The sequence below is a fragment of the Leucopleurus acutus genome (genome assembly GCF_964270905.1).
Source record: "Leucopleurus acutus genome assembly, chromosome: 14".
NCBI lineage: Eukaryota > Metazoa > Chordata > Mammalia > Artiodactyla > Delphinidae > Leucopleurus > Leucopleurus acutus.
In genome coordinates this window covers 62,159,320-62,174,977 of record NC_139156.1, presented here as the reverse complement: position 1 = coordinate 62,174,977, position 15,658 = coordinate 62,159,320, and the positions used below count along the sequence as shown (strand labels likewise).

At 43.8% G+C, this 15,658-nt stretch overlaps 1 protein-coding gene across 1 annotated transcript in view; it reads left to right on the top strand.

Moving 5' to 3' along the window:
* MACROH2A2 (macroH2A.2 histone) overlaps positions 1-15,658 on the top strand; it is a gene marked incomplete at its 5' end in the record, with an annotated part of 34,456 nt that overhangs the window by 13,276 nt on the left and 5,522 nt on the right. Inside the window, 3 exons of the mRNA XM_082855047.1 lie at positions 268-378; positions 1,778-1,877; positions 10,886-10,975. Coding sequence (XP_082711173.1) covers positions 268-378; positions 1,778-1,877; positions 10,886-10,975 — 301 coding nt within the window. The remainder of the gene's footprint in view (positions 1-267; positions 379-1,777; positions 1,878-10,885; positions 10,976-15,658) is intronic.

Sequence of the window (15,658 nt, the reverse complement as noted above, 5' to 3'; positions counted from 1 at the left end):
GTAGGCGTTGAAAAGAACATACCTGTGTCCAGGTTTGAGCAAAGACTATGGGTACATGTGAACCCCTTAATACACTTGATTTTTGCAGTATCCTTTTGTTTTCCCCATATTGCTGTCCCTTGCTTCCCTCTGTTGAAAACAACAGAACCTAACATCTGACCACTTCCGTTCACATCCAACTTGGTGGTAACCATGGGAAAGATTTCAAAGCCACTTTGGGCTTTTTCTGGATTATTTCTGATGTGTCCTTCTGATTTCTACCAACAGTCCAAACCAAAGGACAGCGATAAAGAAGGAACTTCAAATTCCACCTCTGAAGATGGGCCCGGGGATGGATTCACCATCCTGTCTTCTAAAAGCCTTGTTCTAGGGCAGAAGGTAATAAAGAGAATTGTAATGTGCTGTCATAAAACACTATTGCATTTTTATAACCTACTGTTTACAAGCAGTGAAGCCTCCTTCATCCCTTCCTTCCCTAATATGACTTTCACTCTGGTCTTGAATTATTCATTTTTAAACTAAAGAGCTACGGCAATGTCTGCATTGTGAGGATAAACAAGCTCTTTAGTGCTGAGAATTGTTCATGCTGACACGGGTCAGCCAGAGGTACCCAGAGTGGATCTTTCTGGTCTCCATGCCCCAGATATCTCTTGCTCACCAAAAAAAATCCATAGCTAACTTTCTCAACCAGGCTTTGGGAGGCCTGCTTTACATGGTGTGATGTAATTTATCAAAGAAGGAAAATACAAAGATATGTTCCCTGAATAGCGCTGGTGTTAGAAATGAATTATTTGCTAATAATTCAGTCTGCTTGCCTTTCTAGGCTGCAGAAAGAAAACAAACAAGGTTATACATTTGAAAAGTCTTCAGCAGCACAACAGCAGCCCAGCCAGACATGCAAATAATTCATTCCCATAAGCATAACAGACAATTTATCTACCAAGTCAACTGGGGCTGCAATGTGATACCCGCGGAAACAGTCAGTTAATCATATCGGGTAGCGAATGTTTGCAGCCTGACAGTAGTACGAACCTCTGTTGAAGCAATTGGGAAGAGCATGTTTTGAGAAGAGCATAAACGTGGCGGGTTCCTAATTCATCACTGATGAAAGCAGGGAAGCAAAGAGGTGGAATTTATGTCCACTCCAGGGGCTATCTGTGGTTACATGATGAATCGCTTTCTCTCCCTTATCTAGGGGAGCAAGAAGTTCTAGGTCACATGGGGAGACAATGGAAAATGACTTCCATTCTGCTCAGCTCTGGGCACATGGGGCAGCGTTTCACAAGCATAGCCCCAAGAGGGTGGTCCCAAAAGTCAAGTGTGCAAGACGTAGAGGTCAGAATCCCAGAGCCCCACCACCAAAGTGGTTGGCTTTACATCCCTGCCTCCACAGGTCTGTGCTGCTCTGGAGAGAATGCAGGGAACCGAGTAGCTTCTTTCAGGAGCTACTCAGAGAATTACGATATCGAACACCAAGGCCACCCGGATGGGAAACAAAGGCATAAGCTATAGGGAAAAGAAAAGGAGGGGAGGTCCCGGTCCTGCCCCCAAAAGGGGAGGCAGATTTGCTGCTAGCCTGAGGGTGAACATCAAATCCACTGAGCTCCAAAGAGCCTGTTGAAAACCACACACCTTGGAAACGTCAGATGGTCGCTCCACGCACAGCCCTTCCTGTTGACACAAGCAATTGAGAGAGTGAACAGATGTGAGTAAAACATGAAGATTTTCCATAGGCCTTGATCTCGCCCACCCTCTGCATCTTCTCTTCCCAATGCAGCTGTCCTTGACCCAGAGTGACATCAGCCATATTGGCTCCATGAGAGTGGAGGGCATCGTCCACCCAACCACAGCTGAAATTGACCTCAAGGAAGATATAGGTAAGGTTCTGAGATTTCGGGAGAGGTGCCATAGAATAGCTGCGGTTCTGGCAAGTTCTCGTGAAGTTGGTCATTGTCAGCTGGATGGCCCCTGCTTGGCGGACCGTGTCGGTCAAGCTCCGCCTTCGTGTGTAATTGAACAGCATTACTAGAGAAAAACTAATTTTGTTTGAGGTCTGCAGATATTTTTGACATTTTTATTGAAGTATTATACACAAACAGATCATTAATGCACAGCTTGATGAATTTTTCTCCAAGCGAACAAAACTGGGACCAGCAACTTGATCATGAAACAGAACCTTACCAGCACCCCACAAGGCCTCTCATCCCTCGTCCCGGTCACCATTCTCTCCGAGGGTAACCACTATCCTGTCTTCTGTTTTTTTAATTTTTGGCTGCGCCTCGAGGCATGTGGGATCTTAGTTCCCTGACCAGGGATCGAACCCGTGCCCCCTGCAGTGGAAGCACCGAGTCTTAACCACTGGACCACCAGGGAAGTCCCCACCACTATCCTGTCTTCTAACAGCATAGAGGGGTGTCATCTGTTTCTGATTTTATATAAATGAAATCATGCAGTATGTCTCCTTTTGTGTCTGTCTCCTTTTGCTTAACTTTGTGAAATGAACCCATGTTGTTGAGTGTGGTTGTAGTTCATTTTCTTTACTGTACAGTATTCCACTGTAGGAATACAACACAGTTTGTTGATCCATTGTACCATTGATGGCACTGGGGCAGTTTCCAACTTGGGCTGTAATGAGTGGTGTTACTCTAAATATTGTTGTACATGTTTTGGGTAAACCTCTACATATATTTTAAGCTGAAATACTGAGAACACCATTGGTAAAAAGGAAATGGACATCTGGAAAAAGTTAGGTGGTCTGTAAGGCTATACACTGAGTTCTTTCACCAGTGGATTGCCACCTGTCCCGCGAGTAGTGGAGGGATCTGTTACTAGGCTAGGTGGAGGAACCTGGAGGCTAAGCTTCCAGGCACTAGAAATAATAATAAGACCATTTAGTCACCATCTCACCGATTTTTACAAAACAGAAATGGGCAAAGAAAGGGTTTTGTCCCTGGGATACAGGGCTTGCTTCTGAGGTAGGTGATTGGGGGCCAATGCTAGCAGCTCAGCCCTGGATGGTAGCTGCCAGGCTCACCTGTGTTTCCCCCTTGGCATCAGAGGCCACTTGCTTTGCTGAAAAGGAAATAAGATAGCATCGGGTGGGGGAAAACAAAAACAACAAACAAACAAACAAACAAAAAACAGTATTACAGAGAAAGAGGATTTCTCTGGGACACAAACAGATGGTGAAAATTCTTCTACTCTTCAAACCCAGCCCAGGCCCTACCAACTGCCCTCAACTCCCTCCGTGTGGAAAGACTCCCCCTCGTGCCCTTAATCTTGAGCTCTGTTTTGAAGTGTGTTCTAGCTTCTCTCAAACAAAACAAGTTTATCTTTTAGAGCTTTACCTTCTTTATCATTTCTATAGTATTTGCATTTTTATATCAGGAAAACTATAAAGATATTTCTATTTTTTAAAGGGTGGGTGATGGTAGGATAGGAAAAACACTGGCATTGAAGTAAAAACTCGAGGTCAGATCCCAGCCTCAGTGGAGGTTCTGGAGCCAGTGTGGGTCTATGCCCTGGATTTAGCTGTGTGACTATAGGCAGTTTTCTTAACCTCTCTGAACCTCAGTTTCCTCACGTGTGAGGATAACAATAGTACATGTCTCATAGAGGTGCTATGAAGATTAAATAAGGTAATACAAAGAGGGAGCTTAGCACAGTGCCAGGCTCATAGGCATTTGATAAATGATGGTCTCCTTCATGGTTGCAGAGTTGTTAGAAGGGGTCCCTCCCATCATGATTCCGTTCTCCACTACTGTTGCCCAAACCAATCTCCCCATGCAGATAAGGCCCTGATTTATTTTTTTAAGACATTATAAGTTATTACAGAAAAGTTCAAGCCTACACAAAAATAGCAGAAGAGTGTAATGAAACCCTACACACCCCATTGCAATCATCATCTACCCATGACCAAGTTTGTTTCAGCTCTACCCCCGCCCACATTCCCCCCACACATATTACCTTACCTGTGAATATTTCAGAATGACAAGGGCTATTTTTTTTACAACATACCATTATCACAAGACCACTATCACAACTAAAAAAAAATTAAATTAGTGTCTTCAAATATCCAGTGTTCAAATTCCAACTGCATCATAAATGTCAATTATTTTAAATTTGTTTATTTGATTCAGGCTCCAATAAGTTCACACGTTACAATTGGTTGATAAGTCGCTTATAATCCATTGGATCCCCCTTTGTCTCTCTCTTTTTTTCTTAGCAATTTATTTGTTGAAGAAGCTGGGCCGTTTGTCCTGTAGGGTTTCCCACAGTCTGGATTTTGTTGATTCCATCCTCCTAGTGTCATTAAACATGTTTCTTCTCTGCTTCTCTTATAAGTTGGTAGTTGGATCCAGAGGCTTAATTAGATTCAGGTTCAAATACTTCTAGCAAGACTACTTGGGCAGTGATGGAACGTTCTCCCATCAGGAGGAGCCCCACTCTCTCACGATGCTCCTTCTCTAGTTTTGTCCATTCGTTAGGGGTCGCAAAGGGGAGATATTCTAATCCTAGATATTCTAATTCCTTCTTCACTTCTTCACTGGAGGCTTCCACACAGGGGAAGTCCCCTCATCAACTCTACAGGCTACTTTATTCCTAAATGTCTTCAGGGAAGAGGGTGGGCTCACCTTGATTTTTACATGGTCCCATTTGACCTCTGAAAGCAGAGCACAGCAGCCTAGACCTGTTTCCCCTGCTTCTCACAGTGAACTTGGCTACCAGCTTCAGCTACTTGGCCTTCTCCAGGCTTCTGTGACCCAGCAGATTGAAACTGGCCAGGGGTCTGAGGGGCAGAAAGGAGACTTAGAGGCACTTGCCATAGCCTGCGATCACCATAACCAAGTTGTGTCATTGAAACCCAAGCACATTAATGGCGAAACCCCTCCACCCCGGCCTCAGTGGAGAGTGATTGCTGGAATCAGTATTTTTCCTAAGTGATCTGCACATCGTACTGTGCCCCTCCAAATATACTTCAGTGTCTGAGTGTGGAGTGGGGAAGCTCCCTCACTCAGCCTCTAGGGAAGCCTCTGAACTGAATAATAATAATAACAATAATAATCATCATCATCTGAATAATTATCACAACTAATAATAATAACCACAAAGAGAGAGAGAGCTGAGACTTGCCCCAGACATCCAGTTCACCAAAGTCATTTGAAGATGAAAATGCAGGAGGGGAAATACCTCAACTCCCACCCAAGAGCAGCAGTCATCCTGGTCTGGACAAGACACCCACATGTCGTCTCAGGGGCACGAGGATCCCCTGGTGCACATAAGTGGGGCTCCTGCTGTGCTGGAGGTGGAGTCCTGCCATCTCCTGGGGGTTCCACTTGGCCTCTCTAGAAGCACAACCCTGAAATAAGGTGTAGAGAATTGTCCTACCATCAAAAACTCGAGGGATTTCCCAGCAGAAATGTCCTTAGAGATTAGCCTTGCAAAGCTCTGCATTTTCCACTGGAAACCAAGGCCCAAGTTGGGGGAACAACATTCCAGGCTGCCCCGGGTCTGTGTCTGTCCTTTGGCCCCAGGGACTTATAACGCATAGGTGGTGGTGAGATGGGGACAGAACCCCAGAGCTCTCCACTCAGAGGTTCCTGCTAAGCCACCTGTCACCTGGGGCCTGCTCCCCACCCCGCAGCAACAAGGTGGTGGCTGCATCCCCAAGGGTGGCTCTGGGACCCGGCTTAGGAGCTGGTGACAAGAGGCAGGCTGCAGGGTCTGTGAGATCCACCCCCCCAGTGTGGAGTGCTGCCATCAAATCAAGACACTGAATTTAATCAGTACTACACGGGTACCGAACCCAGAGATCAGAACACCGGAGCCTCAATTTTTTGAAAAGATCACTTTAGGGTTCGTGTCATGAGACTGCCTTATGGCCAAATCACCCCCTAAAAGGGTCCTTTAACGAGTTTCCATGGAATATGTCAATTGCCAACAATATAACTAGCACTGCTGATGGACTTTGATAGTACTCACAATGGTATGACCTCTTCTCCCATTTTATGCCTCTCCTTATGTTTTTTCTTATGCTTCCTTTTTGCTTTCAAGAGGGATCCATCTTTTATATCTCCAGTATCATTTTCCTCTTCAGTAGAGACTTCTAATTCTAAATTAAATATCAAGTTAAGAAATAAAGACATAAGTTAAGGAAAATGAAAATCTTATTTATCTAACCCTAACCTTAAAGTTATAAATACCTTTGCTTTCTTTGCAAACTTTTTTTTTTTTTTTTTTTTTTTTGGCCGTGCTGTGCGGCTTGTAGGATCTTAGTTCCCCGACCTGGGATTGAACCCAGGTGAAAGCGCCAAGTCCTAACAACCAGACTGCCAGGGAATTCCCTCTTTGCAAACTTCTGAAGCTTCTTTTTTATTGTTGTCTTTTTGGGTCATATTTTTCTAAATAGATCTTTATTGGAGTATAATTGCTTCACAATACTGTGTTAGTTTCTGTTGCACAACAAAGCGAATCAGCCATATGCATACACATGTCCCCATATCCCCTCCCTCTTAACCCTCCCTCCCATCCTCCCTACCCCACCCCTCCAGGTCATCGCAAAGCACCAAGCCGATCTCCCTGTGCTATGCTGCTGCTTCCCACCAGCCAACTATTTTACATTCGGTAGTGTAGTCGATGCTACTCTCACTTTGCGTCAGCTTCGCCCTCCCACCCCATGTCATCAAGTCCATTCTCTATGTCTACCTCTTTATTCCTGCCCTGCAACTAGGTTCATCAGTACCTTTTTTTTTTTTTTTTAGATTCCATATATATGCATTAGCATACAGTATTTGTTTTTCTCTTTCTGACTTACTTCACTCTGTATGACAAACTCTAGGTCCATCCACCTCACTACAAATAACTCAATTTCATTTCCTTTTGTGGCTCAGTAATATTCCATTGTATATATGTGCCACATCTTCTTTATCCATTCTTCTGTCGATGGACATTTAGGTTGCTTCCATGTCCTGGCTATTGTAAATAGAGCTGCAATGAACATTTTGGTACATGACTCTTTTTGATTTATGGTTTTCTCAGGGTATATGCCCAGTAGTGAGATTGCTGGGTCATATGGTAGTTCTATTTTTAGTTTTTTAAGGAACCTCCATACTGTTCTCCATAGTGGCTGTATCAATTTACATTCCCACCAACAGTGCAGGAGGGTTCCCTTTTCACCACACCCTTTCCGGCATTTATTGTTTCTAGATTTTTTGATAATGGCCATTCTGACCCGTGTGAGGTGACACCTCATTGTGGTTTTGATTTGCATTTCTCTAATGATTAATGATGTTGAGCATCTCTTCATGTGCCTCTTGGCCATTTGTATGTCCTCCTTGGTCAAATGTCTATTTAGGTCTTCCACCCATTTTTTAACTGGATTATTTGTTTTTCTGATATTGAGCTCCATGAGCTGTTTATATATTTTGGAGATTAATCCTTTGTCTGTTGTTTCATTTGCAAATATTTTCTCCCATTCTGAGGGTTGTCTTTTTGTCTTGCTTATGGTTTCCTTTGCTGTGCAAAAGCTTTTAAGTTTAATTAAGTCCCATTTGTTTATTTTTGTTTTCATTTCCATTACTCTCGGGGGTGGGTCAAAAAAGATCTTGCTGTGGTTTATGTCAAAGAGTGTTTTTCCTATGTTTTTCTCTAAGAGTTTTATAGTGTCTGGTCTTACATTTAAATCTTTAATCCATTTGGAGTTTATTTTTGTGATGTTAGGTAGTGTTCTAATTTCATTCTTTTACATGTAGCTGTCCAGTTTTCCCAACACCATTTATTGAAGAGGCTGTCTTTTCTTCATTGTATGTCCTTGCCTCCTTTGTCATAAATTAGGTGCCCATACATGCATGAGTTTATCTCTGGGCATTCTATCCTGTACCATTGATCTCTATGTCTGTTTTTGTGCCAGTACCATATTGTCTTGATTACTGTAGCTTTGTGGCATAGTTTGAAGTTGGGGAGCCTGATTCCTCCAACTCTGTTTTTCTTTCTCAAGATTGCTTTGGCTATTCGGGGTCTTTTGTGTTTCCATAAGAATTGTAGGGCTCCCCTGGTGGCACAGTGGTTGAGAGTCCGCCTGCCAATGCAGGGGACACAGGTTCGTGCCCCGGTCTGGGAAGATCCCACATGCCGCAGAGCGGCTGGGCCTGTGAGCCATGGCCGCTGAGCCTGCGCGTCCAGAGCCTGTGCTCTGCAATGGGAGAGGCCACAACAGTGAGAGGCCACAACAGTGAGAGGCCCGCGTACCGCAAAAAAAAAAAAAAGAATTGTAAAATTTTTTGTTCTGATTCTGTGAAGAATGCATTGGTAGTTGGATAGGGATTGCATTGAATCTGTAGATTGCTTTGGGTAGTATAGTCATTTTCACAATGTGGATTCTTCCAACCCAAGAACATGGTATATTTCTCCATCTGTTTATGTCATCTTTGATTTCTTTCATCAGTGTTTTACAGTTTTCTGAGTACAAGTCTTTCGCCTCCTTATGCAGGTTTATTCCTAGGTATTTTATTCTTTTTGTTGCAATGGTAAATGTGAGTGTTTCCTTAATTTCTCTTTCTGATTTTTCATTGGTGGTGTATAGGAATGCCAGAGATTTCTGTGCATTAATTTTGTATCCTGCAACCTTACCAAATTCCTTGATTAGTTCTAGTAGTCTTCTGGTGTCATCTTTAGGATTTTCTATGTATAGTGTCTTGTCATCGGCCAACAGTGACAGTTTTACTTCTTCTTTTCCAATTTGTATTCCTTTTATTTCTTTTTCTTCTCTGATTGCTGTGGCTAGGACTTCCAGACTATGTTGAATAAGAGTGGTGAGAGTGGACATCCTTGTCTTGTTCCTGATCTTAGTGGACAAGCTTTCAGTTTTTCACCCTTAAGTATGATGCTTGCTGTTGGGTTTGTCATATACATTTATATGTTGAGTTAGGTTCCCTCTATACCCATTTTCTGGAAAGTTTTTATCATAAGTGGGTGTTGAATTTTGTCAAAAGCTTTTTCTGCATCTATTGAGATGATCATATGGTTTTTATTCCTTAATCTGTTATTGTGGTGTATCACATTGATTGATTTGCGTATATTGAAGAATCCTTGCATCCCTGGGATAAATCCCATTTGATCATGGTGTATGATCCTTTTAATGTGCTGTTGGATTCTGTTTGCTAGTATTTTGTTCAGGATTTTTGCATCTATGTTCATCAGTGATATTGGTCTATAATTTTCTTTTTTGTGTGATATCTTTCTCTGGTTTTGGTATCAGGGTGATGGTGGCTTCATAGTATGAATTTGGGAGTGTTTCTCCCTCTGCAATTTTTTGGTAGTGTGAGAAGGATCAGTGTTAGCTCTTCTCTAAATGTTTGATAGAATTTGCTTGTGAAGCCATCTGGTCCTGGACTTTTGTTTGTTGGAAGATTTTTAATTATGGTTTCAATTTCACTACTTGTGATAGGTCTGTTTATATTTTCTAATTCTTCCTGGTTCAGTCTTGGAAAATTGTACCTTTCAAAGAATTTGTCCATTTCTTCATGGTTGTCCATTTTATTGGCATCTAGTTGTTTGTAGTAGTCTCTTATAATCCTTTGTATTTCTGCAGTGTCAGTTGTGATCTCTCCTTTTTCATTTCTAAATTTATTGATTTGCGTCCTTTCCCTTTTATTCTTGATGAGTCTGGCTAAGTGTTTATCAATTTTGTTTATCTTCTCAAAGAACCAGCTTTTAGTTTTATTGATCTTTGCTATTGTTTTCTTTGTTTCTATCTCATTTATTTCTGCTCTGACCTTTATGATTTCTTTCCTTCTACTGACTTTGGGTTTTCTTTGTTCTTCTTTCTCTAGTTGCTTTAGGTGTAAGGTTAGACTGTTTATTTGAGATTTTTCTTGTTTCTTGAGGTGAGATTGAATGGCTATAAACTTCCCTCTTAGAACTGCTTTTGCTGTGTCCCATAGGTTTTATGTTGTCACGCTTTCATTGTCATTTGTTTCTATGTATTTTGTTATTTTTTCTTTGATTTCTTCAGTGATCTCTTGGTTATTTAGTAGTGCACTATTTAGCCTCCATGTATTTGTGTTTTTTACATTTTTTTTTCCTGTAAGTGATTTCCATTGTGGTCAGAAAAGATGCTTGATACGATTTCAATTTTTTTAAATTTTCCAAGGCTTGATTTGTGACCCAAGATGTGATCTATCCTGGAGAATGTTCCATGTGCACTTGAGAAGACAGTGTATTCTGCCACTTTTGGGTGGAATGTTCTAAAATATCAATTAAATCTATCTGGTCTGTTGTGTCAGTTAAAGCTTCTGTTTCTTTATTTATTTTCTGTTTGGATGCTCTGTACATTGGTATAAGTGGGGTATTAAAGTCCCCTACTATTACTGTGTTACTGTTGATTTCTCCTTTCATGGTTGTTAGCATTTGCCTTATGTATTGAGGTGCTCCTGTGTTGGGTGCATAAACATTTATAATTGTTATATCTTCTTCTTGGATTGATCCTTTGATCATTATGTAGTGTCCCTCCTTATCTCTTGTGACAGTCTTTATTTTAAAGTCTATTTTATCTGATACTAGTATTGCTAGTATCAGATACTAGCAATATCAATCCAGCTGTGATTAACATTTTGGGGAAGTAACTCCTATGATACATTAGAAGCAATATAAAATAAAATAAAATATTAAATAATTCTTTAAAACAAAAGAGTTTGCTAAAATCGAAGTCCCACTGGACAGAAGCCCAGGGACCCCTGTCACCAGTGACCACTGGTAAACAGGATTTCAATTGCAAAGTTTGATTCCTACTTTCTAAGCAATTTTTTTAAGACCTAGTAAAACTCTGTCAGTGTAGTTAATGACTGAAAAGAGCAACCACAATGGATTTCCATTGTTTCCTTCACAGGTAAGGCCTTGGAAAAGGCTGGGGGGAAAGAGTTCTTGGAAACAGTAAAGGAGCTTCGCAAGTCCCAGGGCCCTTTGGAAGTAGCTGAAGGTAAGTGTGGAATCAGGCCATGTTCCCTGCACAGCCTCACCACCTTCCCCTCCAGCATAACATGCTTCATGCACATTCAGTTTGCAGAGCAAAAGAGGCCATAACCAATCAGGAAGCTATTTTAGCATCTCTCAGATAATTTGAGCAGGCCTGCGTAGATCATTTCGTACACTTTGGGGACTATAAAGTGTCTGGATAGTTCAAGCCAATTTGCATCCCAGCTCACCCCAAAATGGTCTAGAGCAATTGGGTAACTTTGTGTGTGTGTGGAAAATACACATGACAAAATTTACCATTGTAACCTTCAAACATTGTACAATGTGGTGGCACTGAGTACACTCAGTGCTGTTCTCCATCACCACTATCTAGTCCCAGAACTTTTTATCACCTTCTGTGGAAATGCCACACCCATCAAGTAGTCACGTCGTCCCTCCCCCAACCCCTGGCAGCCACCAGTCCGCCTTCTGTTTTGATGGATTTGCCTCTTCTGGATGTTTCATGTAAGTGGAATCGTATAAATATGTGATCTTCTGTGTCTGGCTTCTTTCACTTAAAATGTTTTCAAGGTTCATCCATGTTGTACCGTGTATCAGCACTTCATTCCTTTCTATGACTGAATACTATTCCATTTGTTTATCCATTCATCATTTGGGTTGTTTCCACCTTTGGCTCTTGTGAATAGAGCTGCTCTGAACATTTGTGCATAGGTTTTTGTTTGAATGCTTATTTTCAAGAATATTGGGTAACTTTTTGACAGGCGGGCCCAACTTCAGATCCGTGTACCCGCCGACCTCCAGGGACCATCTAGTCAGTGCCAAGTGCTGCCCTGGTGCTGGGGCTCCAAAGACAAATAAAACCCACTCCTGCCCTCAAGCACTGGACAGTCGAGGAGGAGAAACAGACACACAAGTGGGGCACAGAGAGGGAGCCATGCTCTCTGCTTGGGGGAGTTGGGGAGGCGCCAGGGAGGATATAAGACCTGTGTGTGGGAAGGCTCAGTCAGGAGCAGCAGGGAGAAAGAGAGGAATGGCGGTCAGAGATGAGCCTTGCCCTTGGGCTGTGCTAAGGGTCTGGATTTGACCCTATACAGATGAGAGTAGGAGCTGGGGAGTGTGATGATCAGATTTGATAGTTAGAAAAGTAATGGGGCTTCCGGTCAAGACAGAACATGAGTCTGCACTTTACAGTCTGCACATACCACTCCCCATACGATGATAGATAGAATTTCCTTTTTAAAATTTTAAGACAGAGCCACACTGAAATATGAAATAAATATCCAGGACTTCCCTGGCGGTCCAGTGGTTAAGATTCCACACTCCCAATGCAGGGAGCATGGGTTCGGTCCCGGGTCAAGGAACTAAAATCCCATGTGCCGCACGGCGTGGCAAAATAAATAAATAAATAAACATCCATGTGGACAGAGAAGAGCTGCAGGCAGCAGCAGCAGGGGGACGTGGAAGCCGCGGGCTGGGCTCCAGGTCTGGTAACATGCAGAGCCATCAGGAGGTCAACTCTTACCTGCTGATGGGAACGGAGTCACCTCACGCTTGGAGGGGACCAGAGCCAGGCTCACTGCTCAAAGCAAGGGCTGGATGCAACTCCCAAGCTCTTACAGGAAGCCAAGGCTCTGACCGCCACCCAGGGCTATGGCTCGTGTGAACTCTGTTTTCTAGAGTAGCAGAAGGGAGCAGAGAGCCCCTCGCCCAGGCCCAGGGCCACGTGGCCCACTGGCTCAGTGTCTGGATCTACCGCCTCCCCTATATGACCATGAGACAGAGCCCTGAATCATCCTTGTAGGACAGGACCCTAACTGCGGGGGTCTTGCAAACTGCCTGATGGGGTGGGAAGGAGAGAAAAATAGCTTCTCTACATGGAGTGAGAGCCTCCAACACGCTTCTAAACAGTTCCAGAGGCAGAAAATAGGAGGTAGAGAGGCAATATGTGAAAAGATGAAGAGATACAAACTACTATGTGTGAAATAAATAAGCTACAAGGATATATTGTACAACACAGCCAATGTAGCCAATATTTTATAATAACTTTAAATGAAGTGTAATCTATAAAAATTTTGAAGCACTACGTTGTGCACCAGAAACTAACATGTTGTAAATCAACTATCCCTCAATTTAAAAACAAAAAAAAAGATCATGGCTGAGAATTTTCCAGAATTAAACCCACGAGTCCTCAGGTTGAAAACACTGAGTATATGAAATCAAAATAAATCCAAATCCTGGCCCATCAGGAATTCCCTGGCAGTCCAGTGGTTAGGACTCCACGCTTTCACTGCCAAGGGCCCGAGCTCAATCCTGAGAAAGATCCTGAAAGCCAGGTGGTGTGGCTAAACCAAAAACAAACCCAAAAAAACCAAACAAAACCTGGCCCATCGTGGTGACATCTCTAAAGTTGAAAAATCAAGAGAAACCTGAAAAGCAACCCAATGAACCCAACTGGTTCTCCTGACAGCCGACTTCTCATCAGCAACAAAGGATGCTCGGAGACAGAAAAGAAGTATCTTCAAAGCACTGAGGGGAAAAACTGTCAACTAAGAAGTCCATGTATTACTTTGTTATTATTCAACAGGGAGGGTGAAAGATGCAGAATTACAGACATGCAAAAATTGAGAGTCAGAAGCCCTCAGACTCTTGCTGAAAGGACCACAGAGGCCTCACTGGGAGAAACAGAAGTGAATCCAGAAGGAAGGAGAGGGCTGTAGGAAACAAGCAGGAGCTAAGAAATCGGGGCATATCTGTCAGCTCTAAGTATCCATGGCCCTGGGGCCAAACAGTGGTAGCTCCCTGGGAAGAAGGGATTGGTGAGGGTGAATCTGGAAAAGGGGAGACAGTTCATCAGGGTCTAACACCATATTTCATTTAATTTCAAAACACCATCCGTTGTAAGATATGCCCTTATTGTAAGAAAGAATAAATTTCCAAGATGGAGTGTCCAGTAGGAGACCCCACACAAAGCCAGGACACATTCAGTTTAAGAGCTAGCAAGACATGAACTACCATGCAGAAAGGGCAGCAAGTACCTTTTTTTTTTCTTAATAAATTTATTTACTTATTTTTGGCTGTGTTAGGTCTTCATTGCTGGGCGCAGGCTTTCTCTAGTTGTGGCGAGCAGGGGCTACTCTTCCTTGCTGTGCGCAGGCTTCTCATTGCGGTGGCTTCTCTTGTTGCAGAGCATGGGCTCTAGGCACACGGGCTTCAGTAGTTGTGGCTCGCGTGCTCTAGAGCGCAGGCTCAGTAGCTGTGGCGCATGGGCTTAGTTGCTCCGTGGCACGTGGGATCTTCCTGGACCAGGGCTTGAACCCATGTCCCCTGCATTGGCAGGTGAATTCTTAACCACTGTGCCACCAGGGAAGCCCCAAGTACCTGTCTTGACCTTGGCATTGGGTGGACAGAGGGGGACAAAAAAACCTCACTAGGGAACTTGAACCACAAGCTGGTACTCCTGTGGATTTGCAGCTGAATCCACTGCGGCCCAAAAACTTCAATCAGGAAAGTTAGTGGGACATGACCTGGGTATGGTAGGGTCCCCAGGTGACACAGAAGCAAATGCAACTTCCCTCTGGAAGAACTCATCTCAGTCCAAGCCCACAGCCATTGTAAAATGCATCCTGATTCCAGCCAGGAAGGTGGATGGGACAGGGGTGGGAGGTGGCGGTAGAAATGAAGCAGATGGGCCTGGAATGAGACAAGTCAGAGGAAACCGACAGGTGGTGCCGGCGACAGAGATGGAGAAAGGGGAATCAGGCTTCGGGAGTGAATGATGATTTTCTTGGGCACAGGTTGGACCTGGGGCACCAGCAATGTCACTGGTAAGCAGGGGGTGAAAACTGAGGACGAAAATGGTTTGCAGATGGCTGTTTAAAAGCCAGGGCCAAGCACATCGGGCAGCAGAGAGAAGAGCACCGGGCCTCGGCGGGCAGGGGGAAGAGGGGCTGTTGCAGGAACCTGAGACAGGAGGAAAAGCACAGTGTCGCGGAGACCAAGGATTAGCAGCAGCAGCTTCCCAGCCTGACAAGGGGCCACCCTGCAGTCCCCTTCGCTGTGGTGACCCTGAGAAGGTGGGCTCGCCTGAGGAAAGGTTCTGGAGGCCCTTTGCAGCTGCACTGCCATCCTCAGAGCATGGTCCTCACCAGGTGACATCACATCACATAAAGAGTATTAGCAGATGCTTCTACCAAATATCAGTGTCCCAAGCCCCGAGATCACTTGACCTTGACCTTGGCACCTGTAAAGAACACTATAAATTCTTACAACTACAAGCCAAGGTTTCCATTTCCAGTTGCCATGGAAATACTTTGTTTTAGGCTGATGTGCTACCATGGACTACCTTCAAAATCTAGTGTAAATAGCAGGCGTCAGAAGGATGAGAAGGCGTGCCATTTTTTTCCTGATTAAATGTTTGACTTAACATTGCCGTTAATGGTATATTCCTCTTATTTAAAATGACTTTAGGGCTTCCCTGGTGGCGCAGTGGTTAAGAATCTGCCTGCCAATACAGGGGACACGGGTTCAAGCCCTGGTCCAGGAAGATCCCACATGCCACGAAGCAACTAAGCCCATGCACCACAACTACTGAGCCTGCCCTCTAGAGCCCGTGAGCCATAGCTACTGAGCCCGCATGCCACAACTCCTGAAGCCCGTGCGCCTAGAGCCCGTGCTCTGCAACAAGAGA